Source organism: Plectropomus leopardus, chromosome 9, assembly GCF_026936395.1.
Source record: "Plectropomus leopardus strain MGB_pleo_1.0 chromosome 9, ASM2693639v1, whole genome shotgun sequence".
Lineage (NCBI taxonomy): Eukaryota > Metazoa > Chordata > Actinopteri > Perciformes > Serranidae > Plectropomus > Plectropomus leopardus.
The window spans coordinates 4,697,928-4,725,034 of NC_142184.1; the positions used below are offsets into that span (position 1 = coordinate 4,697,928).

General features: G+C 38.3%; 3 protein-coding genes across 5 annotated transcripts in view; all 3 read right to left on the minus strand.

Annotated features, from left to right (window-relative positions):
• Window positions 1–864, minus strand: part of nckap5l (NCK-associated protein 5-like) — a 61,378-nt gene extending 60,514 nt beyond the window's left edge. Inside the window, exon 1 of the mRNA XM_088081738.1 lies at window positions 837–864. The gene's annotated coding sequence lies outside the window, so the exon portion shown is untranslated. The remainder of the gene's footprint in view (window positions 1–836) is intronic.
• Window positions 837–15,956, minus strand: kansl2 (KAT8 regulatory NSL complex subunit 2). Of its 2 annotated transcripts, none has more exons than XM_088081739.1 (10): window positions 15,824–15,956; window positions 14,020–14,277; window positions 12,641–12,813; window positions 12,403–12,517; window positions 11,668–11,831; window positions 11,351–11,514; window positions 9,196–9,292; window positions 7,287–7,540; window positions 5,016–5,222; window positions 837–967 (listed from the first exon to the last, which is right to left on the minus strand). In XM_088081739.1, exons 2-10 carry the CDS (start codon window positions 14,268–14,270, stop codon window positions 893–895), a joined length of 1,500 nt encoding a protein of 499 aa, XP_087937865.1. In that variant the 5' UTR covers window positions 14,271–14,277; window positions 15,824–15,956; the 3' UTR covers window positions 837–892. The 2 variants fall into 2 exon arrangements, with proteins under 2 accessions (XP_087937865.1, XP_042347281.2); XM_042491347.2 differs by lacking the exon at window positions 837–967 and adding an exon at window positions 4,435–4,557.
• Window positions 15,957–16,431: 475 nt separating this feature from the next.
• On the minus strand, window positions 16,432–25,891 carry ccnt1 (cyclin T1). Of its 2 annotated transcripts, none has more exons than XM_088081741.1 (9): window positions 25,685–25,891; window positions 24,031–24,112; window positions 23,816–23,944; window positions 22,783–22,843; window positions 21,657–21,719; window positions 21,487–21,532; window positions 21,150–21,313; window positions 20,244–20,314; window positions 16,432–20,132 (listed from the first exon to the last, which is right to left on the minus strand). In XM_088081741.1, exons 1-9 carry the CDS (start codon window positions 25,855–25,857, stop codon window positions 18,825–18,827), a joined length of 2,097 nt encoding a protein of 698 aa, XP_087937867.1. In that variant the 5' UTR covers window positions 25,858–25,891; the 3' UTR covers window positions 16,432–18,824. The 2 variants fall into 2 exon arrangements, with proteins under 2 accessions (XP_087937867.1, XP_087937866.1); XM_088081740.1 differs by having other exon boundaries at window positions 21,487–21,541.
• Between the last annotated feature and the right edge of the window lie 1,216 nt (window positions 25,892–27,107).

The following is a 27,107-nucleotide window of genomic DNA, read 5'->3' on the forward strand; positions in this document are numbered from 1 at the left end:
AGCTCAGTGAGATGAGGTCACTGAGCGGTTTAACGTAAAGTAGATGGTATTTTATTTGAAAACTAAATTTCAGAACTTGTGTAAATGTACTCTTTAATCCCATCATTTGTTTAAATCCTGTTGTCATTTGAATAAAGCGTTTTGTTGGTTTAAAGTGTGTTTTATTTGTTCTGTCTTTAAACATATACACTGAGTGTTTTCCAGTGAAGCATAGTCTATTCATACTGTTCATAAGAAAAAAACATTTCTAATTTAATTTGATCGAAGCATTTCAAACATTTGAATTGCTGAGGATGTAAGTACATTTATATTGACCAACTTTTAAAAATCTAATCTAATTTTTGAGATCCAATGTAACTAACTTCTCAATTTAATATATATTTATTACTCACAGAGTTTGCAATATCAAATAAACAGAGCCTCTATCGACTTTTAAAACTTTATACATTTGTCTTTGAGTCCTTTTGTTACTTCATGGGAAATAAAACACAGAGAAGTCGGAGGTCTTACTGTGGTGGCGCTGCCATATTCCCGCCTTGAACAGGCAGTGTGAAAGGTTCTTTACACACCTTTTAATAATCTGCATATATATTTGTTATAGTTATTTTTTATGTGTCTTAAAATATTCTCTGCACACTTTAAATACTCTGTGAAAATCACTAAATTCAAAATAAAACTGTTTATTTTTGGATTAAAGGCGAGTTTCTGTTTTTAATTTACGGCACAATTTTTATGGCAATTGAACCCAGAAAAAACCCTAAATAAATACAGAAACATGACAAACATCAGAGGAATGAATACGCTGAGTGATCGACTGCTGTGAGTGTTCGTCTGACCTTAACTTCGCTCTCTGAGGAGGAGAAACACGTTCTTTAAATGCTGCAGAGGTTGTTCATCTGGGAGCATCAGCTGCAGCAGAGTCGACGTCTTCTTCTTCTTCTTCCCCTCCGACTACTTCTGACGCCACCTAGGTGGAAGAACAGGAAGTTAGGAGGACAGAATATTTCCTGTTCTTTTGTTTTGGCTAAAAAAAAAGGCGTTATTTTCAGCCGCAGCTTTGATCATTTGAGATGATGCCATGGAAACTGAAATTCCTACTTTTAAGTTAACACAGAGAACAAGAATGTGGCATCACAAAAAAAATGACTGCTGTCAGGGTGCCTGGTGGATCAGTGGACAGAGCAGCACCACAGCCTTGCCGCAGCAGCTGTGGGTTCGATTCCGGCCTTGGCCATTTGCTGCATGTTGCCCCCTCTCTCTTTCCCCCTTTCACACTCAAGCTGTCCTGCACATTAAAGGCAATAAAAGCCCAAAAAAATCATCTTTGAAAAACAAATTACTGCTCCTTATTGATTTTTGATTTTGATTTTAAAAAAATGTACATTTTTGTTTGACTTTTTTAGTTGTTTTTTTTTCTTGCTTTAAAGTTTGTTCACACAGTACACACACGGTTAAAATTTAGCACCAAAATCCCACAATGTGACTGCTGCTACACCCAAACTGTTTATTATAGCCTCCAGTTTTAAAGGGACAGTTCACCCCGAAATCAAAAACACACATTTTCTCTTACCTGTAGTCCTATTTTCAGTCGAGATAGTTTTGGTGTGAGTTACTGAGTGTTGGAGACATCGGCCGTGGAGATATTTGTCTTCTCTCCAATATAATGGAACTAGACAACACTCAGCTTGTGATGCTCAAAGTGCCCCCAAAAATTATTTTTTAAAAAAACTCAACCGCAGTGTTTCCGCTCGGTGATACAGTTGGCGGGTTCACTTCAGTTCCTACATGAAGCTACACACAACAAGACCTGTGGATTATTTTGAGTAACCGGGTCATGATTTCTGGAAAGATACATTGCTGTTGAGTTTTTCAAATTCATTTTTTGCTGATTTGAGCATCATCCAGTTCCAGTATACCGGAAAGAAGGCCGTCCATGAACGATGTTTCCAACAATCATTAACTCACACCAGAACAATGTAGACTGATAAAGAGAACTAAACCTACAAAAAAATGTGTATTTTTGATTTTTGGGGTGAGCCGCCCCTTCAGGATGTACTGAAGTATTTCTGAGGATGAAGGGTCAGTGGCGTGAGGTAGTTACGAAGGGCCCCGGTGCACGAAATTATGATGAGTCATACTGACAGATTTTGCATCCAAACTACACTGAGTCACATTTTTTTTCTGTGTTGTATTTTTTTTTCCATCAATTTATTTATTGTTCTTATTTTATTGTTCTTATTTTATTATTTTAAGATTTTTTATGATTTTTAAGTGTACAGTGCAATATAAATACAATTTATTTTTATTATTATTAATATTAATATTATTATATTATCATATAAGGCCCTGACATTGGACAATATTATCAAACATACCACCCAACAATAATTACTGCATATCTACATATGACATGAATACCAATGAAAACAAGAAATGATGTATCTATCTTTGATAGTTTACGCCGTTGTTAATTTACGCCCCTGTGAGGGCGTCTCTGCACATGGGTTTTTTAATTCAAAGTACCGACTGTCTCATTAGCAAAATAAATATATCAAAAGTGTTTTATAGAGTATCTTTTTATCTATTCTGGGACATCACAGGAATCCCCACATTTTTTCACACTCCAAGTCTTTCCCTCTGGTGCAATTAGCGAAGCTTAATCTCCAGCTGTTTATTTCACACAGACCTCACGCTGTTTATACGTTGTGAACATATTAACGGATTCTGTAATGCCTGATCAAGGCTCCCCCCCAGAGTGGCTGTGACGAGCCGCTGGGTTTCTCTTTAGGCGGCGCAGGCGAGGAAATAAATAGCAGCGAATGTTGCTGGCATGAATGCTGTGTGTCCCCTCTCTAAATTCGGTTGTTTGTTGTTTTAGTGGGTTTGTGAATGTTTTTGTGGGTTCGTGAATGCAGCGAAGGCGAAACTTGATCCAGCCAGAGCTGATTAGATCAGTGGATGAGAGGAGCAGCTGCTAAAGGGAGATGTGAAAGCAAACTTTTAGACCCAGCACAATGAACACACTGTGCTCGGTGCTTTACTGCTCCATCTGTGCCCAGAATACACTCCGACAGTGTGGTGCAATGCACTCCTAATGAGCTCCAAAAACATAAAATCAAAACATGTCACTAGATCTTTTGATTGTGGCGGGTCGCCATAAATAAATAAACGTGTGTAAAACTCTGCCCTTTGTTCCTGAGCTAAAAAAGTGGGAAAAAGGGGCTTCCCATGTACAAAAGGTTGCAGCAGCTGCTGGTTCGATTCCGCCCTTAGCCCTTTGTTGCATGTCATCCCCTCTCTCCCTCCCCCTTTCACACTATCTGTCCTATCAAATTTAAGGAACAAATCCCCATAAAGTAATATTTTAAGAGTGTTTTTGCACATCTTTAACAATAAATTAAGGACTTTTCCACGACTTTGAGGCAAATTTTAAAGGGCATACCTTCTCTGAAATGACCATCGATGCTCCTTATCAGTTCTATTAATTTAAAAAATGAATTCATAACAGGATTAAAAGCGGATATTTAATTATATATTAGGGAGGGTTTGTTATTTAAATAGGGGAGGGTTGGTGCAAAAAGGGGGAGGCACGTCAAATATTTTTTCAGCACTGAGGAGGGACGTTAAACGGCTGTTTGTTTTGTTTTCCTTGAAAAAATGTTGGGCATTTTTCTTTCTTTCTTTTTTTGTGATGTTTTCATTAAAAATCGAGAAAAATGCTACCATTTATCATAGCCAGGAAATGTAAAAACAGAAATTATCGCTGGATTTTCAAATTTTCGACAGTCCTTAAACACACAGGTTTGTGAAGCAGAACTTCATGACTTTTCCAAAACTATCAGGGTATATTTAATTTTCCAAAACTTTTCTAGACCTGGAAATTTAGCAACTGAAACTCATCTACGCTTCAGAACTCACAGCATTAGGGTTTGTCAACAGCAATGCACTTAATCTGTTTATGATGTGTGAGTTATGTGTAAATTGACCTTGGGGACAATTTAAGTGACTTTATTGAATTGAAATTGCTATTTGCCAATTTCATGACTTTCAAAGTTTTCATGCCAGTACAAACCCTGAAGAAAAACTGTTTCAGTATACTTCCATATATATGTGTGTTTTTCTGGAAAATGTAACAAAAATGTGAACTTATCCTTTAAGTTGATCCTTTTTTCTCATTTAAATCACAGCCACGGTTCCCACAGCTTAAAGCAAATTAGATTTAAGCCTTTTTTAAACTTTTATTTTTAAGTTTAAGACAATTTTCTAAAAACCAAAACTGAGCAAGGACAATTTTATTTTGCCCAAATATTAATTAAATTGATATAATTAAATTAAATTAATTAAAATTTTTTTGGTCAAGTGAAAGAATTAGATTATCTACATGAAATGTTGGAGAACTAAGTCCTTTTAGAGCGGAGCACACGGAAGACAATGAACACTTTATCAAGGTTATCTATTTAGTTTACCAACTGAAGCGGGAAATATTTGGCATCTCTGGCCTGTTTTCTGGATGATTTTGTTTCTCAATCTGCACGTTGGTTTCCACCGCTCGGGTGTCTGTCATAACAAGTTTAAGAAAAGGAATTCATTAAATTATTTAACATAAAATAAGAGATGATACTAATTACTTTGAGATTTTACAACGCAGCATTGGAAAAAAAGGATTCAAGAAATCACACTTACCATTTTTGAGCATTTTGAAGATTTTTGTTGGAATGATTTCAGTCAGTTTAATACCAATTAAGGCCTTATTTTTAGATTAATAAATTCAATGCCTTTTAAGACTTTTTTTAGGATCTACGGGAAACCTGATCATAGCGCTACGATTCAACTGCCAACCAATGCACAATCTGACACGCCTTGAAATTGATGTTGTACTGACACGGATTGTGACCAAGATTTTATTAGACCCATACATTACATACAAAGCCATTGTAGTGTTGTTTTTAGCCGCACAGCGTATGGGCGTCATCATTGACAAGAACGACTCAAGATGACCCTGACTGAGAGTTAACCTGGTCATGCATGATGGCATCCACGTCTCTTTCTGAGAGCTCCTGTCCCGAGGCGTCCAGGTCCACCTGGTCTGGGTCTTCACCAGTCAGGATGTCCATCGGGGCCTCGGCGATGGCTCTGATGGTCTGGTCCTCCAGGGCCAGGGCCGTGTCAAACTGTAGGGGGGACGGAGGACCCTGCATACCGTCCCCTTCCACATCCAGGTCCTGTGTGACAGGATGAAATCTAAATCTTAATATAAAACTTGTAGGAGCCATTTTAAGTTGTATGTATTTTTGTTTTGTGTTTACACCTCCGACCACCAGGTGGAGCGTCTCTGTTTTGGGATAATTGATGAAAATGTGATAATGAGGTGTTTTTTTTGCTTATTGACCAAACTTGTGACCCAGCTGTCATTTATTCCCAGTTTTGTGTTTATATTTTTTAAATAACATTGTACAAAACTGAAACAGCAACTGAGCTGCAAAATTCTTAAGTTTTGATCATCTATAAACTGGACATTTATTGGAGTAACAACATTACAGCTAAATCTTATTCCCTCAGTGGCTGGATCACAGTCGAAAATAACCTCTAAACTGAACACGTCATCTGACCTTTCCTTCTCCCATCGATGCCTGTCTCAGTATTTCGAGGGTGCTTTCACACCTGTAATTTGTCTTATTTAGTTCAGGTCATATATTTGTCTTTTATAGTTCTGGTCTGCTTTGTGTTATCACTGACTTTACACAACTGAACCAACAGCTTCTGCCAGTTTTTGTGACCGTTGTCCTGCATCATCAGCGCTGCACTCTCATGTTAACATGATTACAGAGGGATATTTCATAAATATATAGATCACTCTTGACAATTCACAAGCATTTGAAGAATTTAATAGTAGTTTAGCTTTTGAATTCATGCTAAAAATCACATATCCACAATCACACAGCAGACCGAGATCCTCTTTTTCAAGAGGACTCGGTGTGGTTGTTTAGTCTGCAGCAGATTTAGGGTGTTTTCAAACCTTCGTTGTTCAGTCCGGTTGAATCAGACTCTGGTTGGTTTTGCTTTTGTTTTGTTTCATCTGTACAGATTTAAGCGAGGGTTGGGTGAATGGACAAATGCATCAGGTGAGCACATCAGTGATTGTTTTCTGGAGTGATTTTAGACATTTTATTTTTTTAATTTAATGGTTTGCCTCCGAAGAACGAGTGAGAGCTGCTGAGCAGACGGACGCTCGTTTTTTTTCTGTTTGGAAAAAAAGGATTAATAATATTTTCTTTCTTGACATTTTCTGAGTATATTTTACTCATTAATTAGACTAAAAAAAAGCTAAGAGAAGCTAGAGCTGGGCGATATGACCTAAAAATAAAATCTCAATTTATGATTTTAATTGATTTTTTTCTCTTAAAAACAAACTACAAATGACAAAGAAATGAACCAAAACAAGTTTTGCTTTGATTTTAGCAGTAAAAAACAAAAAAGCTAACTGAAAAATATAGAGGGCTACGAATCAGTACTGCATTCTGTACTCGTCATTGTCATTAACACTTGCTGTGTGTGTATCTTTAGGAGGTAAGCGCAGGAGGAGTGCGCAGCCCACCATGAACCACAGAAGCCCAGAGAGAGCTGCAGAGGAAGTTAAAAAGAAAATCTAGATTTTTATTTTAAAAATCGTCCTAAACCACAAATTTGCATTAATCCATATAATAGATTTATCGCCCTGCCCTAGCTGAAACCACAGCATATACTGCAAATACGTCAGTAATAGCCAGTTTTTGGGCTGATGGTCAGTTGGGAATTTTTAGCCTCAGTTCAGTCACAAACAAATGCAGCTGTTATTTTGTAGTGAGAAAGTGATCTGACCAAACTACAAGCTGTGCTCTGCAAGTTTAAGCTAAACAGCTCCGGTAGCGTCTGATCTGGACAGGCAATGAGGAACTTTGCTTCTTAATATTTAGGAAGACAGGACCATGTTTTCTTCCTCTTACCTATGAGTGGAGGGATCATGCTCACGTGGTTTTTACTAATGCATCTTGGTTCACTTTAAATTTTCTCCCTCTTAACAGAAACTGCACCAGCGGGAAAACTCAAGTTTACCAGCTTGGACAAGAACAAACCACACAGAAAAATACACCAGAGGTAGTTTGAACCGCACCGAAGAAGTTACAGTAGTTGTGAAAGCACCCTAAACCACCGGAAATCTTATCTAACGATAAGTTTTGAACATGACATAATTAATACAATCCGTACACATCAGGGGACAGCGATAGGTGAGCATCATTTCTACGTACATCACTGAACTCTAGAGGAAGGCTCTCTGTGGGCTGAAGCTCTGCCGCACTCAGATACATGTCTCTGCTTGCAGGGGTGATCTGCTCCTGTGGCGGCGGCTCCTGCTCAGGCTGGTACATGGGGGGAGGCAGGGTGAGGTGAAGCGGGCAGCGGGGATCGTCAGACTGACCCATGTGCACGGTGCGTTCACATGGGATGTCTTTCATGCCTGGACACATTTTGAAAAGCACTTGATTGCTGTCCTGGAAGATGTCTGAGTGTTTGGTTGTCAAGGAAACATGCCCTCTGTGCGGAAAAACACAAGAGTCAAACCGAAAACGGCTCCTGTTCTGAAAAATGAAACCAAAACCCAAATGCAGAACAGTGGACATGGTGAAAAATGGGAAACTCCAAACCCACAAGTCGCCCAATTAGTATTATTGCGAGTACTACAATTATTCTTATGAAAATAATCCTATTGTTATTATTTCTCTACATAAGGCTACTTAGTGTGCAGCTGCAAAAAGCTCGAGTATAAATGATACGCCCGAGTGGTTTCATACAACAAATTAGTGACTCATGGTTTGTACAGCTTGTTCATAATGTAACAGTGCAGGACACAGTTTAATCACCGTCAAAATAAAAAGGCAATTACTGTATAAGTACACAAAGTTAAGTACTTGCGATAAAACTGTTTTGTTGTTAGCTGATAAAGAGAAAACTTTTTTCTAAATCATGTTGACACTAGAGTTGCAGCGGTATGCTGATTTTAAGGTATACTGTAGTATGTAAACATTTACTTACTTATTTACTTATCTAACGTACTGAAGAAATGGAACCAGGTGGAAAATCTCACCTGTCTGTGCTTATCTCCTTTAATCAATGACTGCATGTCAGACTTTTTAGACATTTTTATTTTTTAAGTGATTGACGTTGCTTACTTTATGTTTGTTCATTGACCCTTTGTTTGCTTGTTTGTTTACTTTTGTATGGGGGTTATTTACTTGGGGTTTCTTTTTTTTTTTTTTTTTTTTTTACACGTAGATTTTTTTTGTTTTTTTAAAAAAAAAAAAAACAAAAAAAAAAAACATAAGAAACACGGCCAGGCATTATGACAAACATCATATCTGGTATCATTTACCTTAATTATCGAAACAGACAGAAAAAGATGGCAAATTACATTTAAAGTAGTGAGGAGAGCCTGAAGGTTTTTTTTGTAATCTCACCTGCACAACGTTGTCTTTTTTTGCTGAAAAAATGGTCTTATATTTCACTTATGATACAGCAATTTTTCAACGAAAACAAACTCTTCTGTTTTCATTCTGTTAAGGATCATTGTTATCAATAATAATATTTATCTTAACAAAAAAAACATGGAATTTCCGAGGATGGAAAAAGATGGGGGGGAAACAAAAAAAAAGGAATAAATTACAGCGCATAAGATAAAGGAGCTGATGGGAGTTACTTCATTTCACTGTAATTGTACCATGTATTATTCTGTGTATCGAATAAATTATGAATGATTGATAATTGCATAATGCCGTTTACTGTGAAGTCACATACTGCTGCAACCCTACATGACCCTCCCCTCAGTGATTTGGGATGAAAATGAAGGCAGGTTTGGAGGGGATTTTGTACCTTCCAACTGAACAGATTAGCCCCGTTATAACTCTGGGAAAAATCAACAGACCACAGGAAGGAGTTGATGTAGGCTCCCTTTGAAACCAGCAGCTACTGCAAGCTGCTGGTCTTGATCGGGGCCGAGGTGAGGATGAGCAGAGAACAGCAGTTAGTTTGTTAATGTAAAGGACACGTTTGAATGTAAACACCGTGATTCAGTAAATACAGGAAAAAGCATCTGCAGTTTCTTCTGTGTAAACACATCCACACTATTGTGGTCAAACATGCCGTAAACGTGATTGAGGATACGTGAGACGCAGTGCCGGGTCATGGGCAGGCAGGGGTTGGTACATCGGGTTCCCTCCACAAAGGCGATGCACTTCTCATGCACTGTTCTTGTGTGTGGCTATAAAAGAGGAAATCAGTTATAGACACAGTCAACAAAATCAAAGCAGTGTTCCCTTTATTAATATAACTATCCTTTAAAACATGATCGTTCCTGGATACCACAACATGGTCAGAGCTTATAAAAAAATAATAAATCAATTATTAGTGTTACTTTTGAGAGTCTGATGTGCCTCGTGATGAGTTTTCAAATCTTTAATCCATTCAGCTGCACTCAGTTATGTTGATCATAATCTCAAAACCAACTGTACGAATTACCTCCGATTTATGATAAAAATCAACATAATTAAGGATGCAACTGATTTAAAGGACCAGTGTGCAGGATTTAGGGGATCTATTGGCAGATTTAGAATATAATATTTCTAATTATGTTTTTTATGAGTAAATAATCCCCTTAAACCAAGAATTGATGTGTTTTTGTCAGCCTAGAATGAGCCCTTCACATCTACTTAATTGTTCTATTTTCCTCAATTTTTTTCCTTTATTTTCATTAATACTGTCTCAATGTTTTTTCCTATCTCATGTTATGCAACTGTACATTCTATTCTGATCTTGTCATATTTTTACAGGTTTTATTATGTCTTTTATGTCTTTTCATGTGAAGCACCTGGTGCGTATTATTTTTTTGTTGTAAAGCACGTGCTGCATTTCTTGAGTGAAAGGTGCTATACAATCAGCAGATCTTACTCCACAGTCTGCCATGTTTCTACAGTTTTCACATTATGTGAAGTCCAACGTACGTGTGAGCATTGAGGTGAGCAGAGGGGAGCTCAGTTGGTTGCAATCCCCAGCTTCACCAATAGATGTCCCCAAATCCTACACACGGCTCTGTTAACTCTTAACGGCCCACATACATTATGTGTTATGCATCATGTTAAACGATAAAGACAATGTTCTCGTTTGGGAAATTAAAAGGAGATTTCATGTAGTCAAACAAAACATGAGGAACATCCTTGTAGGCTCAACATCATCAGTGTTTCTGTTCTGTGCTCCAGCACTCTGAATTTATATAAAACCACGGTTTGGTTTGCTATATAAAGAGTCAGTTCATCAAATTACCAAAAAAATCTCCCCTCTTTTAGTATGTCACCATGTAAATAGGTTTTGAGATATCAGCTTCAGAAATCTGCCTTTACAGCGACAGCGTGGAGGCGGACAGAACTCACAACATCAATGAGAACACAAAACACACAGCATCATCTCTCTCCACAAAGAGTGTTTTGGTGAATTTGGTAATGAAGTGGGCAGTGATATAAAAAACAGCAAGCTCTGGGCCTGGCCACTGATGAAAGCTGAATGATTTCATGTTATCAGATGTTACTATCAGCGACATCGTCAACATCACAGAATATCAGCCTTATTTTCTCCCCCAAATGAGCATAGAGTAGTATCTCTAACTGTTGTTAGCCCTTGTGAGAAACATGATGTAAGCTGTTGGATACCATCCTAAAACAAACATTTTTATAAACCAATATATTCTTAAATTAATTATTTTAAAAAGACATAAGAAGAAGAACCAAGTGTACGCAAATACTCAGGTGCAAGACAAAAAATTCTTCAGCGTAGCTCACAAAAGAGGTCTGCAATAATAGGCTCCAAAGAAATAGTTCATTTCCCTTTTCATATAAGGCAACATTTCCATGTGCAAGACCTGCAAGGCCTGAAAAGAGACAAACTATTTATTTGGAGCCTACAGTGTGTGTAGACCTCGTTTGTGACCTGCACTGAAAAAAACTGAAGACAAACATTGACACATAGGTCTTTGTTTCCGCCCGGACTGTCAAATCAACCAAACTAAAAACACTGGTCCATGATTGAACCTGAGTGGTAACCCCGATACTGTTCAAAGTGACATCTTTAATTATCCAAAGTACAAAAAGCATAAATATAATTCCCTTTAGTACAACCACTTGCTGTAAACCTGAAACTATTTTCATGGCTGTAGCACTGGCAGTAAGGAAAACCATTTTTTGTGATTTGGTGAACTGACCCTTTAACAGTTGTTTTAAGTCCTAAATGCTTACTAGTTTTACTACTTTCTACTGTGATGGGGTCGCACCTGAGGCGCTCCTTCTGTCACAGCCTGCCTCCTCTCCCTGAGCTGTCGGTGCAGCAGGGCTTCCACACCGTACCGACGACGATATCGGCGCAGCGCTTTGAGCTTCTTCAGGTTCTCCCTCTCCTTCATGGACAGACCTTCGGGCCCCGTCAGCAGACTGCTCCCTAACAGCAACATAAACAAATACAGATAACGCTCAGGGCTGTGAGGCCATCAACATAAAAGGGTGTGGGGGTCATTTGCTACAAAGAACAGATGAACAGGCAGTTAACAGAGTAAAACGTGAGTAATTGGTAACCCATTAGTTATATGTTTACCGAGAGTTTCATGCTCCACTTTGCGGTTGTGCAGGTATCTGCGCTTTTTCTCCTTAAGCAGGTGCTGCAGGCGTTTGAACTGGTCGATGTAGAGGGACTGAAGCCGGATGAGTTTTTCTCGTGTGATGAGTGCCACCTCCTCTGCTGTGTACACCCCTGCATGTCTGACATTTACAAAGAAACATATATATATATATTTATTCATGGTTAAAATCACAAGTAAAGGATCATGTCACAGTTCTTAACAACTTTTTAAACTGGCTTCCAACAGTTCAACTCCACAGTCTTGGATTCTGACCATTTCACAACATAAAGTATGTATCACTATTATTATTATTAGTGTCATTGTCATTATATGTCGTTTTTGCACTACAGTACAAGGAAACATGATTAACCATTTTATACAAACAGGAAATAATACAATATGTGCCTCTGGACATCAATAACTGCAGTTTTAGAAAGTCTCAGGATAAACCTCTTGAGATGCAGCAACTTGTTTAGGTTTTTTTTAATTGTTATACTTCATTTTGTTACTTTGCCAGTGTAAACACTACATACTCAAAACCTAAGAATTCTTTTGTAGTATGAAATGTTTCAAAGCTATCGATTACTGCAGTAAATTAATGTATTTCTGATCAAACATCCAATGAATAAGATTCACAGAAAAATCTAAATCCAGCAGAATACTGAAAGATAAAAAAAAAACGTGCGAGATGGTAAGATAATTCAGCTTACTTTAGAGGATCCTCGTGATCGCTGTCGACGCTGTCAGCCTCACTGTCAGGGTCTCCTCTCCATGTCTGGTCCAGGACTAACGGACCCTGCTCCTCCTCACTCAAACTGTCCTCATCTGTCCAGACAAAGTGTTATTAATCTTTAAAATCATATTCAACATTAAAATGAACTGTGAAAGGAAAACTGAACAAATTAATTTCCCCTCGCCATAATATAGAAATCTGAAAGAGACATTTACCAAGAATACGGCTAGCTTCAGAGCGGCCTCCGTCGATGCTGTGCGTCTCTGCTCGGTTGTATCCACTAAGCTGGGACAACAGGGACTCTGGGGACGGACCGGCCGTTGCCTTTCTCATCTGAGCTCGGAGGGCCATGGCGTTCCTGCGAGCATGCTCTGCACAGAATGTGACTCTGAGAAACAGACAGAGTGATTGAAAAGATGTCAGAAAGATTCTTGGATTTGTTATTAAAAGGGGTGTAAATCTCTAGTTTCATCATGATAAGATATTATATTGATTTTTCGGACATCGTTATGATATTTACTAATATCACAAAGTCTATAATACGATTTTGATTTGATTTAGAGGCCTGCGATTGATATAAGCCGATATAACATGCTCATTCAACACAGTCGGTCACAGAAGAAGCTGCCACCCCTTTCTTTTGCTTTTGGCCACAAAATTTAAAACAACAACATCTAAATAATTAAAACTGGTTTATTCTTTTTAATTCAGACCAGGATCTTTTCTCTTCAACTTCAGGGATTTCTTACTTGAACCCTGAAGGCATACTTCTCCCAGCAGCCATCAAAGATGGATAAACAACAAGATCACTTAACAAAATTATAAAACACAGCTCAACAATAACTGTCGAGGTTAACAGACAAAACGACAGTCTTTTGTAAGTCATGTTTCCCCCACATATACAACATGCAAGCGTTATTGGCATAAGCCAATGGCATTTTACACTGCATAAATTAGCTTAACAACCAGCTTTTCCTCTACTCATAACTTAACCAGTGTACATGTATTATTTATGCTTTCTCTTACACACCACTGATTATGTCACTGTGTCTCACAACAGAACAGCATGGACGAAGTTCAGTCTGTATGCACATTTTTTTTCAGCCAAACATTTTGAAACTGAGCAGCTAATTTTGCTGTGTTGCTGTAAAATTAGCAGAGTGAGATGCCCCAGCAGGGACGTGGCATTTTCCTGAGTACGGCTTTTGTTTACATATGACATATGCTCTGTCTGTTGATTTGCAGTTTCCCTGAAAACAAAACATTCCCACACTGATGATTTATTCCTGAGTAAACAACGTTCTCCTCATCATCTTTCTTTTGTCTGCTTGTCATCATCTGCCTGACGCTGCATGACAGTGACACAGAATTTCAAAATAAAGTTGCATCCAAAAGAGGATGATATGGATCAATGTTTACACTCTGTATCGATGATACATGATTGTTGCTCACTGAATCAATATATCGATCCAGATGCATGGATGAATATACTGCTTGTTATTAGGTGTCCAGTGTTTGTGTCTTCCATGTTGTGACTTACAGTTAATAAAGATGAGTCCCAGCATGTTAGAATAAAATTTGGACCTCCACTCACCCATCTTTCCTCTCCACTTTTGGTGCAGCATTGGGGCAACGCTTGCCGTTCTTGGCAGAGACGTAGCTGCACTGCTTGTATGGGGCGTTTTTGTCCTCCAAAATGTGTTTGATGCAGAACTCGAGGCCTTCCAGGCGGGGCTGAGAGCACGGTCGCTGTGTAAAGGAGCAGGCCTGTGGCTCCTGAGGACGGGGTGTCTGGGTCACCCGGTTCCGACTCGAAGGCAAAACGTGGATTCGTATCCGGTTCATTGCAAGTCTGTAAAATAATTATAGAGAAGAAACAAGTTAATTGACTTTATCTCTAATGACGTATTTAGTTGTTGATTAACAATTTTGTTTATTTTAAGAAAAGCACTTTCTTATTCTAAATTATCAAGTGTGAGTATTTGCAATGAATATCTACAACCGCAATGAATCAAGATATGAAATACAAACACTTGAACGCCACTATGTACCAGAGATCAAAAAAGTAGCCGTTTTATGACAGAAAATGAAATCTGCAACTATTCTGGAAATCAGCATCATTCCCTAATATTTTTTGAGCAAAGCAGTCAAATATCCTGAAGATAGAGCTCTTTAAATTTGTTCCCTAATCATTAGGAACTGGTGATTTTAGTGACGTTAAACAGAAAATCTTTAGTCAGACACACAAAGTTCATATAGGTTAAGGCAGGTTAAATTTAAGACTTTTAAATGCCACTCGAATTGTAAATAACACAACTTTTACAGTAACAAATACTGAAGAAAAAAATTTAAATTTCTTAGGTATGAGGGCAATTTTGCCAACATATTTATTGTGACCCAAATCATGACCCTTTGGTGCTGCACGAGACATTTGGTTTTTTTTTCTTTTAAAAAAGAGTTTGGTTTTTTGTTTTTTTTTAAAAAGAAAAATACTAAACATTTTTGAGACTTTTCAAAAGATTGATTAAAGGCATTTATTACTACTTAAGGTCTTATTTTAGGATAAATTCAATGCCTTTTCAGACTTTTTGAAGATCCACAGAAACCCTTGACACAGCAACACGTGATGTTATTACCTGGCTTTTAGTAGTCAAAAAGATAATCGGTAGTATAATATGAAGTATATTCTACTACCTGCATATTGCAAGTAAATTTTGGGCTAAATCTGTTCAGATCACAAAGAAATGTCACTGTGGATGATGCACACATTTTAGAGATTTTATTAGCCCTTTAATCACAAAGTGGGTCCAACGGTCAAAGATGTTAGGCAACGTTATGCTGAATTTACACACGCTGGATGCAAACACAACTCACGAGTTTATGAATTTACACAGATGAAAGCCATGCTATCAAAAGTTGATTTAATCTGAATTAAAATTAATGTTGTTCATGGTAAATAACGTTAAAGAGGGCGGTGTCAGGTCAGGTGGTTGTCAAATCATACGACTATCAACTTTGTTACGGGTTAATATCAAGTATTAACATGCATAACGGTCATAAACACCAAAACAATCAAAGACGCACTTAAATAAAGAATTTAAAATGTTTATTGCAGATTTAAGGAGAACAAAAGTACTTTTCTCTGCCTTTAAGAAGTCTAACCGGGCGCCACAGCGAGCTTCAGCCCGCCTCTCTTCACTGCGTCACTCTTTCAGTTATGGCGTCGCCATCTTTGTTTAGCAGTTGCTAACACTAGCTAACGGCTACTTTCACAATTTACGGCTAAAAAGACGGTTTTGCGGAATAATGGCAAAGCGCAGCCTTCTTCCTTAATATTATCCAAATACCTCCATGTCAGAAGGTGTGCAAATCCGCATTTTTGCCTTGTATTTGCTTACCTTTTTGACAGCGGTCCGACCTGGTTTAGCTTCAGCAGCACACTACGTAGGTTTTCCTGCTCGATAACTGCCACTGCAGACACAGGCTGAGCCCGCCCACCCCGAGCTCTGATTGGCCAGAGCTTCAAGTATCTCATTGGTCAATCTAGCTGCCAATCAAAGTGGCATCAACGGAACACTTTCTTTCCACCCACAATCCTGCAGCAATCCCAAACCAGGAGCGATACTATGTACTTATACACACACACACACACACATCCATAAAATGTACGCAAATGAGCTGCTTATCTGTGTTGATATGTACAAATAACAGACTGAAAAATAATTTATATTATTTTCCCCCGAAATTTGTACTACTCATACTTTGTATCTTCATTTTCTGTTAAATATTTGATTTTTTCCTGATTTATTTTGGCAGACAAATGCTTTTTTTTCCCTTTCATCATCTACTTAGACTCATGCCCATATACTTTAATATGGTTAACTTACACTTTTGTTACAAATGTGCAGTTTTTCAATTAAGTAAAAAAATCAAAAACATAAAAACCATAAAAAAACCCCAATCCTGCAACAGTGAAGTTTTTAAAAAAAAATGCAATGCAGCAAGCTTTTTCTTAAAATATTTATTGACTTTAATTGAGAATAAAGCAACCACATTATATCAAAAAGAACAGTGTTCACATATAACATTTTAACTGAAAACAAAACAAAACAAAAAGATCCCAAAAATTTCCAGACCTGAGTGTCACTAAAACACCAAGACATGAAAAAACATGAAACTTATTGTAGCTATGTGACTTTGCATTGTTAGGTTGCATGAGTGTCTTCCATTTTTCGCACAGATGGGTTTTATTTTGAATTGCATGTCCGTTTTTTTATGACTTTCTCACAGCAAAAAGTTAATACTTCAAATTGGAGGATTTGTCCAGATCAAATAAACAATTTTCCAAAAAATGGCAATATATTGGACAACTATTCTAACAGCCTAACCATTATACATGTAACACTTTGTCAATTGCATCGTAGGCAAACCTACTGAGATAAATATTCAGTGCATTTACTGTTTCCCTGTTACAACCAATAAAAGTTGAATAAAACCTCTGCTGCCTGAGCAAAGAGCTGTACTCTGTTCAGCTTATCTTCCATATAATCAAGGGAACAAAAATATTTTACAATTGTATGGCTGATGATTTGTTGTACTGCATTACCGTGGACTGCCTATAAGAGGTTTTTGATTACAAACTGACAAAAGAAAGCAGGTAAAAAGCAGTAACACTATACAATCAAAACCACATAAATCTTAGTATGTATTAAATGTACAGATGATACCCGATTCTCGTGCCAACAAAGGGCTTCCCGCTTTGATCAAACACAAGTTTATCATCAATTCAAATGAATTATAGAGTATTATGCTTCATGCTCATGACCCTGTCGTGGAGGTATGTCGATAACCTGCTTGCCGTGCACGATTTACACAAAATAAAAGAACACGAGCAAACATTTTGGATGAATCATGGCTTGTTGATGGATTATAAACAATCAAACTGTTGATTTCGAAAGTCAAAAGACGGCTTTAACATGATTAAAACAGACCAGCATGATTTGACAGGCGTACACTGTGGTTCACACATTTTTAAAACACCCCAAAAGGAAAATTCATAAATGAAAGACGACCATAAAAAAACAGACAGATGGCGTTTAATAAGTCTTTGATATAGTGTATTGTGAAAACTGTAATTGTAGACTGTGCTCGATATGGTCACCACAAAGAAAAACATGTTTTTTTTCCGGCACAGTTTCAGGGCGCTGCTGATGCCAACGCCACTTAAAATGTTTTATTCATTCTGCTCATTTTGTCATTTTTAACAGTGATCACCATAAAAACAGACTCACCCTCCAGAGAAAACTAATAAACAAGTGACAAATTACATGACAGGATTAAAAACTCACATTTCTCCTCTAGAGGGATTTTTTTCTTCCGTTGTTTTTTTTAAAAAAGTTGGTAATTCCTTCATTGTGACCATACCATGGAGATATGTTTGAACCCTTTGATAAACCATAGACGTGTATCCTTGGTATGAACTTTAACCATTAGTGTAATCATCAGAGAACTGAATATGAATATCTTACAACCATTTAAAACAATGACTGCATCACTCAAAATCTAAAAACAAAAAAGAAGGTACGAGCTTCTTTAATTTACACCTTTTTTTGCAATTTTTCATAACAAAATGTAAAAAATATCTCATGTTTGTTTTAAACACTTTACAGTCTTTGTACAAGTTTACCAAATAATAAAGGAAAATAAACACCAGGGGTGGGCAATCGCCTATTTTTTTAGGTTATGGCTGTTAAAAAAAGGGGGGAAAATATAAAGAAAAAAGAAAAATATTGAAAAGATGGCTTTGGAGACATGCACTCTCAAACTAGCCTGTACAGTTTTGATGAAGAAATATCCCTCCGCCTGAAAAGAACAAAGAGGGGAAACCTTAAAAAAGGTAGAAAAGGGGACTGTTTTTTCTTTTAAAAGCATTCAATTAATAAATAACATACTATCAAAACATTATAAAAAGACAATCAGTAAGAAGACCTAACAGGTACGCGATGGAGATCTTTTAGCTTCCTCATGATTTCTAGACAACGAGTTCCTCCAAAACAGTGATTTCTAAAAATACCAGGTCCCATCATCACATTTCATTTGAGTTAAACAAAAGAACAAAAATATTATATACACTTTTGTGTATTTTTTTTTAAAATGTCTCACATATTTTGCAAGCTTTTGAAGCTTCTCATCATTATTGCCCCACAAGTGTAAAAAGGAAAAAGTTTTATCCCACTGGTACATTTTGCTGCTGTCACACGGAGGCAGATAAAAAAAAAGCTGGGCGATTCTTTAAAAAAAACAAAAACAAAAACAAAAACAAAAACAATACTTTATGTAACAAGATGGATGTTCATGATGTCAAGTACAATATACATAATACATCTCCTGATTAGGAATTTATTTGGGTAGCGGCGGCAGTGGGGGAGGCGGTTCGGGGGGGAGGGGGGGGGGTCTGGGGTTGCTCCCTCTGGAGCCACCACTGTACCGATATTCCCCGTACTGGGATCTGTAGTCAAACATGGACGGCTGGGACGGCTGGACCCCCTGTGCGCTCAGAAGTGAGTTCAGCATTTCAAAAGTGTCCTGGTACTCGTTCGACTGGGCCCCGCCTGCTGCACCGTGCCCGTTAGTGTCCGTTTTGTCGCCTTTGGAGTGCGGATAGCTCCCCTGGTGGTGGGGGAGGCCCAGGGCGGGGAGAATGTCAGGGCCGTGACCCAGAGCCTGCCCCGAGGAGGAAGACAGGGACGGTAACTGGTAGGGGTTCCTCGATGATTTGCTGACTTTAGAGGGAGGGTGAGCACCCGCCGTGGGATCTTGGGAGTGCGTCCTCTTACGAGAAGCAGAAGAAGATGAAGAGCTCGTTCTAGAGGAGTCGCTGGGGACCTTTTTGCTGCTTCCTACAGCCCCGCTAGAGCTAGATGAGTGTTTGTGTGAGGAGGAGAGAGAGGCACTGCTGGAGGAGGAATGGTGGTGGTGGTGGTGATGGTGGTGGTGGTGGTTCGAGCGTTCCCTGTGCTTGTCCCTGCTCTTGCCCTCCTCTCCCGAACTCCCCCTTTGCTTCTCAGGCACTCGTATTCTGACTTTAATGTCCTGTTCTTGGCCGCGGGCGCTGCCGCTGTGCCCGCTGCCTCCTCCCCCAGCAAGGGGGAAGCGCATTTTCAGAGAGGTCCTCTCGTGCCTCTCCTTCTCTAAGGGGATTTTCAGGATAATGGGCGACGGGTTGGACATGTCAGAGGAGGAGGAGCTGGACTGCTGGTGATGATGCTGTTGCTTCTCCTTCCTCTGCTGTTGACCGATGAGAGCCTGGGCGGCGTTGGCGTAGTCCCTCTTCACGCTGGCCTCCATGTTCTCCAGCTTCCTCTTCTGAGCAGCCAGGACGTCTGCGTTCTTGGCCCGGTACTCACTCAGCGACACCTTAGCTGGAGCGTGAACCTCGTTGTTGGGCTGCGGTTGTTGTTGCTGCTGCTGCTGCTGCTCTGATCCAGCCTGACCTTTTCCACTCCAAGTCGCAGCGCTGCCAGACGCGACCCTGTCCTTGTCACCGACGGATGATGAGGAAGAGGAGGCGGACGGCGGAGCGGAGAGGCTCATCAAGCCTGCCACGGTGCTCTCTGATGAAGCCATAGAGATCATGCTCATCATGGTGTCCCTCTGGTCGCCCTCCTCCTGGACTTTTGGCTTAGCTTTCGGTGTCTGGCCTCCGGCCTGGGAACCGAGAAACAACCACAGTGAAGTCAGTCAACAAAAAAATGTCCACACACTGCAGGACGTCTTAGCTGCAGGTCACAAATGAGCAGCGGGAGAAACAATCTGTACCTTCCAGTTGCGAATCCGTTTCAACCGGCTGGGCGTTTTCTCCAATATCTGCAGAAACTCGTGTGTGAGCTCTGAAAGAAGATTAAAAAAAAAGTGACGGCAGGAGCAGCAAGAGAAAGTTAAATAATTTAAACGGAGTAATGTCACATTTCCACTGCATGGTGCGACTCGACTGCACTCACTTTATCGAGCAGGTCTTTCTCTCTGTTTAGTGGAGGTGGGCATCACCTCAGGCCCCACGATATCACATAATCCCAATACTTAATTCACATTACAACAGTCATCTGATTTTAAACGATTTACAACATGTTAAATATTGTGATAACATCATTTGAATGTATTAAGAACCTTTTTTAAAACTGTAAATTAAGTCCCAGGGTAAAATTTGTCAGCATCTGTCAAGTTTCTTATTTCAGTCACTTTTAATACAGGATATTATATCAGTTCAACTGAAAATAAATAAATAAATAAATAAAATGTATTATTCGAGTAGGGCACCAAAACTTTAATTTTTTATTTGCAAAATTAATAATTTATATAATAATTATAATAATAAAAATAGCAGCACTTCATGCCAGACAGTTAGCATTGCTTCCGTTTCTGCGCTTTTGTCCTCTGTATGAACTGTTGTATTGTTTTTTCCTTCTTTCTTAGTTTCTATTGTCGGTTACCTGCCCAGGGGCTATGGATGTAATTTAGCAGTCCTGCATATTTACATTTGTATTTTTAACAATGTTCATTAATATGCAGTGTACCTTTTAAATAAACATTTAAATAAATAAATAAATAAAATAAGCAAAGCTGTGCTGTAACACGCAGTAAAAATGCAGCTAAATTGATGTATGACGCGTAGATCCCTTTCAGACATATTTCTCATGCTTCTACCAGTTCATTTACAGCACGTACCATCCAGCAACTCGAGGGTCACGGTGGGATCAACATACTCCCACCAGTGTTTGCCGTCTGTGGACACGGGAATCTCCCAGTTGGACCATTTGCAGGCGAGATGGATGCACACGCAGGCCACAACCGGCGGACTATACTGCAGGCAGAATGTGGTCAAGTGCAGACTACGTGGCAGGATACATCCCAGAAGGCCAGAAAAAACAGAAACAGAAAAAAAGAGAGTAGAGAGAGAGAGCAGACATGTTGAGTTAGAGGATTGTACGCAATGCAAATGATATGAAAACACACAGCGCCACACAGAAATAGTCTCAGGTTTTACAGTGAACTGTGAATATACCTGTTAGTGGCCATGAAGTATGACGTTTGAGCCAGATCCTTACTCGCTGGAACAACAATAGAACAAAGAAACACACTTAAAACCTGCAAGTAGGCAATTTAGCTAGCAAACTTCCTCTCATGCGGAGATGTGCAAACAGATCTTTGCAAAATTGAAGAGTTGATGCTCACCTCTGACGAGCTGCGTGCACTTGACGACATGAGTATGTGGATGGTCGATGGTGATTTCAAACGCTGTAATCAAAAAAAAAGGGACAAAAAGAGACAGCTCGGTAAGTAAAAACGTCAAATTAACATATACAACATGTAGATTTAATTCAATTACTCAAGTCTCTGAAAAACAGAAAATGAACATGGTTATAGCAAACACATGATGATGAATATCACTTTTCACGGGATCTTCCAATAACATCCTGGATGGCGTGAAAACAACAGATGAATGTGACATTTTTGAGTAATTTCCAATCTTTGATGCACGACACTGAATCTCGTTATAAAAAATAAATAAAAACTAGGGGTCGACTGATATTGGTTTTTCAGAGTCAATACCGATACATATTAGAAGTAGGTAATGAGACCGATAATGAATATGCATTTACAATAGAAATGAATATATTTTGGTCAATATTTAGAATTTTGAATATATCAAACTCCAACACAAAACTTTGTTTGAATGCCTACAACAAATATTCAATCAAAACTGAAACGTTTATCATCATATAGAGGAAATTCCCAGCAACTCTTTAAAAAACATATTTTTTTAATTTTATTTTTTTATTTAAAATTTCACTTGACTTTTAAAAAAAGTTCCTCCCATGCTGACACTTTCTTCTTACTTACTCTCTTACTAAAATACCGATACAGATCATCAGCAAAATCCAAAATCTTGGTCGCAAAAATCGGCCAGGCTGATAATCTGTCGAGCCCTACTTTAAACCAAAGCCGCTGTTATCTTCTTTCACTGCCTAGAAGCTTAAAAATGTAAAAAAAAAAAAAGGATTAAGCCAATTATATAAAAGTCATTGTTCATGATGCAACGATTCGTCCTCAAACAAGTAACTTAAAAATATGTAGATGAGAAAGAAGAGAAAAATGTAAAAAGTTATGGACATAAGGGAAACAAAAGTGAAACACAGTAACACAACAGTGAGTAAAAGCCGCTAATATGAAGCGTGAGTGTCGCTCTCCTGTGCTGCTAACTGCTTTCTGTGGACAAAAGTGAAACAAGTTAGCACTTTTTCTTTTTAATCTTTTCTGGAGGGAAATGAAGGAACCCAGTTCTTCCTTCCCAACTTACCCAAGGTCTGGAGTATTATGCTCTCAAGAATGACCAGGTCTTGGGCTTGTTGCAGGTAGGCCTGAGGTTGAGAGGACAGGCACGTTACTCACTGAGAGGCCTTTCCAAACACAGCAAACCCACCTTTCATGAAGAGCTGACGAAGCCTCACAGATAAGTATGGAGACACAGTGAGCACAGACGCGTTTGTTTCACAGTTGCTAAACATCACATGAGCTGGCCGAATGAAAACCTACAAAGACACCGGGACGCATTTTTGTCTTTTGCTTTCTTGACCCATGTACAAAGAAGGAACGACACCTGAAGTAGCTCAAAACGAAACGCCTCGAAAAGAAACTGCACCCGGTTTAAATGCAGCGTGAAAAACAAGAATAAAGAACAAAACTCAAGCGGCCGTTCACATAAAATACAACACATATAAGAGCATCAGAACAAAACTGTGATAGTCGGTATCACGAATTCAAGCAACATAAAATTCACAAGCATAACCCTGAAAAACCTGACGAGACATCAGTTTTCCTCTATTCAGAGGCCTCTCACAAGCTATTCAATCGTTTGAAAACTAAGAAAATTGGTTTGATTTCTTACAAAAACATAGCGAATAATGGTCATAACCAACTTGGCAAGAAATGTCCCACAGACTGCAAGAAATTAATAAAAGGACGCTACCTCAAAAATTAGTTGTGAAAAAGGGGGAGAGTAACAAGAAAATAACAAAAACTGAGAAAAATATATTTATAATTATTACAATTATATATTTAAATGTTATTAAAGAAAAGAAATCATACATATATTTTTAATTTTCAGCGCTTTTCCCTCTCTTAATTTAAAGGCAAAGTGCTGCCACAAAGCAAAGTTTACTCCCAAACTGTCGAATCTGAACGACCATATAACATTCTGCAAAATAAATAAAACAATAAAAAAATCCTCACATTATCTACTGATGAAATATTACATTTATTTTGTGCCGTAGTATTGCAGGAGGAGACAGAGCACAATTTGCAGGCGATTTTGACTGAAACCAAAGACTTACATCACTGCGCACATCTGGGGAAGGATCCTGAGGATTGAGGCATGCATGGGCCACCTTGATAACATGTTCCAGCTTTCGGGGCTGCTCCTCGACCTTTGCGGCGAGGAAGAGTGCGGCAGGGGAAATAACCTGGTGAGAGGAAAACAAAAAAAAGCTCATGAGTTGATTGAACGCAGGTATTTACAGCCGTATTTGGAAGTGAAGGTGACACTTACATTTCTGTGGAATCTGGTGAAAGACTGGACCATGTAGAATCGATGCATATACACGATGGCTGTATTTATTGTGAGTTGGGACCTGATACATGCCGGTTAAGGAAAATGAAACAAACAGTACTTGTAGATCTTTTCTTTTCTCTCTTAAGGACGGATGCATAAAAAAATGCTTTGTTTGTAAGATTCAAAGACGCAACTGCATGCAATGCAGAAGTGATACTCAACTTAAAACCTGCAAGCCAAATCTGGCCCCCAGCAGGGTGCCAGGTGGCACACGACAATTTTTTAATTCACACTAAAAATAACGTGATTCACGCTGGGAATTGTTTTTGAAGTTAAGTATGCATAAGGTGTCAGAGTGCATAAAACAGCATCAAAATAAAGCTCTTTGATAAAAAAAAAAGTGCCACAGAGGTCCTAGTTAAACCCCAAATGTCCTAAAATCAAAACACCCCGAGATCTTAGAAATGTCCTTAAATCATAGAAACATCAGAAAATCCTTGACACATTAAAAATTCCTAGAAATGTCCTAAAATCCTACAAACATTCTGAAATCTGAGACAGAGCCAAAAATCCTAGAAACGTCCTAAATCCGAGAAACATTCTTAAATCCAAGAGACATCCAAAATTATCCTAGAATCCTAATAATGTCCTAACATACTACAAACATCCAAAAATATCCTTAAATTCTAAAAATGTTCTTAACTCCGAGAAACATCCGAAAATATCCTAACACCTAGAAATGTCCTAAAATTCAAGCAACATCCTATAACCTCAGAAACGTCCAAAAATATCCTTATAAAAGAAAGTATGGGGCTGCTGTGATTGGCCCCTGGCCTCCTGACATTTTGCAAAAGTGGCCCCCAAACAAAACAAGTTAAGTATGATACAGCTTTCTAGCCATGGTTACTTTGAAACTCCTGTATCGGGTAAACTTTTGGAATTAAAAAAGTAAACACAGGATTTCTGAGTGTGGTGTAATACAAGACAATATCAAAATACAACCAAATTTTGGCAAGTGGAGCCCAAAATAAGACAATAACAAAACATGTATTGATTTTATATCGTAGATATGACCGGGGTCATTGGTCTACGTGTGAAAAAACATAACTGCAGCTTTAATTTTGCTAAATAACGTTACTTATAAACTCAGTATCACATCAGTGACAACAGGACAACAAAGCTGGAGCCCCGGCTAGCTTCACACAGGCAGATGTTACCGGAAGCAGTTGTTTTTTAAGGTACAACAGAAAAAGGGTTGACTCTAGATAACAAAATCTGAACTATAATTAACACAAACTACAAAAACAACCTTTTAATAGATCGCTACAACACTTCAGCTTCACAATTTCTCCACAGTTGGAGGCAAAGCTAACGCTAACGTCCTGAAGGCCCGCCGACCACACAGGCCTCCGTGGCCCCGGTTTTAGCCTCAGACGCCGTTAGCGAGCTACCGTTATCGTGGAAAAAACCACAAACCACCGCGTGAAACTGACTGAAAAAACACACAAACGAACCAAAAGCCTTCGAGGTAAACACGATAACAAACAGCGGCCTCTCGCCCGGTAGAAACCGGCTTCAGGAGAAGCTAAACTCGGCTAGCTGGCAGGCTAACGCTGGCTGGTGAGACGCCAGTGTCCCCGACAAAAGATACACATTGAGCCGCTGTCCCATGTCCTGCAGCAGGTTGGCCGCCTGTTGTCGGTAGGACAGCTCCTTGTCCGGATCAAGTCCCGCTCGCCGAGATGGGCTGTTGTCGATCTGCTGCCGGGTGTAGTACCATTTGTTGTTACAGCTTGCAGGGAGAGAACGAAACGAAGCCGCCATCACTGAGAAGGACGAGAGTTTAAAATTTCTGCGCGTCACAGGAACATACGTCACACCGGGGAGTGACGTCCGTGCAGTTCCTCTGACGTCCGCCAGGTGTCATTAAAAACAACCAAAACAAAGAGTGGACGACACCTTTATAAACAGTGGTTAAATGCAGTCTGACTAGTTACAGTAATTAAGTATTATGTTATTATTATGATATAGTATAACTATAATTAATTTGTTTTTTCCCTTGTGAACATTCAGCGCTATTTTGGACAAATATTTATTTCCCAAGTGCAAATTATCCTCCATGTGCAATTGGTGTACACAATTGCTTGTACATATATATATATTTTAATTTAATTAAATTTTTTTCTACAATGTTGAGTTGTTGGCACCTTGTAACATATGTTACTATTTCTGCATCTTGTTTTCTTATTATACTTGGCACCTTGTTTTTTATTATTATTATTATTATTATTATTATTACTATTACGCTTATCCTGTGCCATCTTATCTTATCTTATCTTATCTTATCTTATCTTATCTTATCTTATCTTATCTTATCTTATCTTAAACGAAAGACTACATAAGCAGAAAAACTGGTGATAATATACAAATTAGGCTTCTTAATGTCATGTTATATTTTGATATCAATGGGCTATCTGTTAATATCAATTACATAATTAAACTCCTCATAAGTCTTGGAAATTTCCACATCCACAAATCAAAATGGACTGCCTCGAAACCCTGCTTTCGTCCTTTCACTATTGATCAGTATCACAGCTCAATTTAATTTGTGAAGAACAAAAAGCTGCAAAGACTATTTTTATTTGGAAGGATTTTAATTTTGTCTGAATTTGTGATGAAATCATAATTAATGGACATCAAACCCCTTGGCTTGTTACAAAGTTGCACTGGGGTTTTTTTGTACACTTTGTATGAATTATTATTTTTTTATACCTCTTTGGTGTAAATACAGTTTTGTTAAAAAAAAAAAAAGAAGTTACAGTAATTAACCCTTTAACAGGCACTGTTGACATTTTTTGCTTCACTACAAACTTGGCAAAATCCAATTTAATTTTATATATATATTTATATGGTGCATTTTAGCATTTGGATTACACTGTATTTCTATTTAATTAAATTCTTATTATATTAAATTATTTTTTCTCCAAAATGTTTTTTAAAAGATTTTGTTTTCAGATTGATTATTTATATTATTTTATTTATTTCTTTTATTAATGTTATTTCAGATTTTTATA

Bases quoted from the DNA above. Each gene is read 5' to 3' on its own strand.
- ccnt1 (XM_088081740.1), bottom strand. From the start codon at position 25,857: ATGGCGGCTTCGTTTCGTTCTCTCCCTGCAAGCTGTAACAACAAATGG. The intron at 22,844-23,815 runs GTAAGTCTTTGG...TCTCAACCTCAG, and splicing joins CCCCAGATGTGCGCAGTGAT to GCCTACCTGCAACAAGCCCA. The intron at 21,542-21,656 runs GTGAGCATCAAC...TTTGTTCTATTG, and splicing joins GTGCACGCAGCTCGTCAGAG to TTGTTCCAGCGAGTAAGGAT.
- kansl2 (XM_042491347.2), bottom strand. From the start codon at position 14,270: ATGAACCGGATACGAATCCACGTTTTGCCTTCGAGTCGGAACCGGGTG. The intron at 12,518-12,640 runs GTAAATGTCTCT...TTGTCTGGACAG, and splicing joins TGAAGCTAGCCGTATTCTTG to ATGAGGACAGTTTGAGTGAG. The intron at 7,541-9,195 runs GTATCCTCAATC...CCAAACACTCAG, and splicing joins GACCCGGCACTGCGTCTCAC to ACATCTTCCAGGACAGCAAT.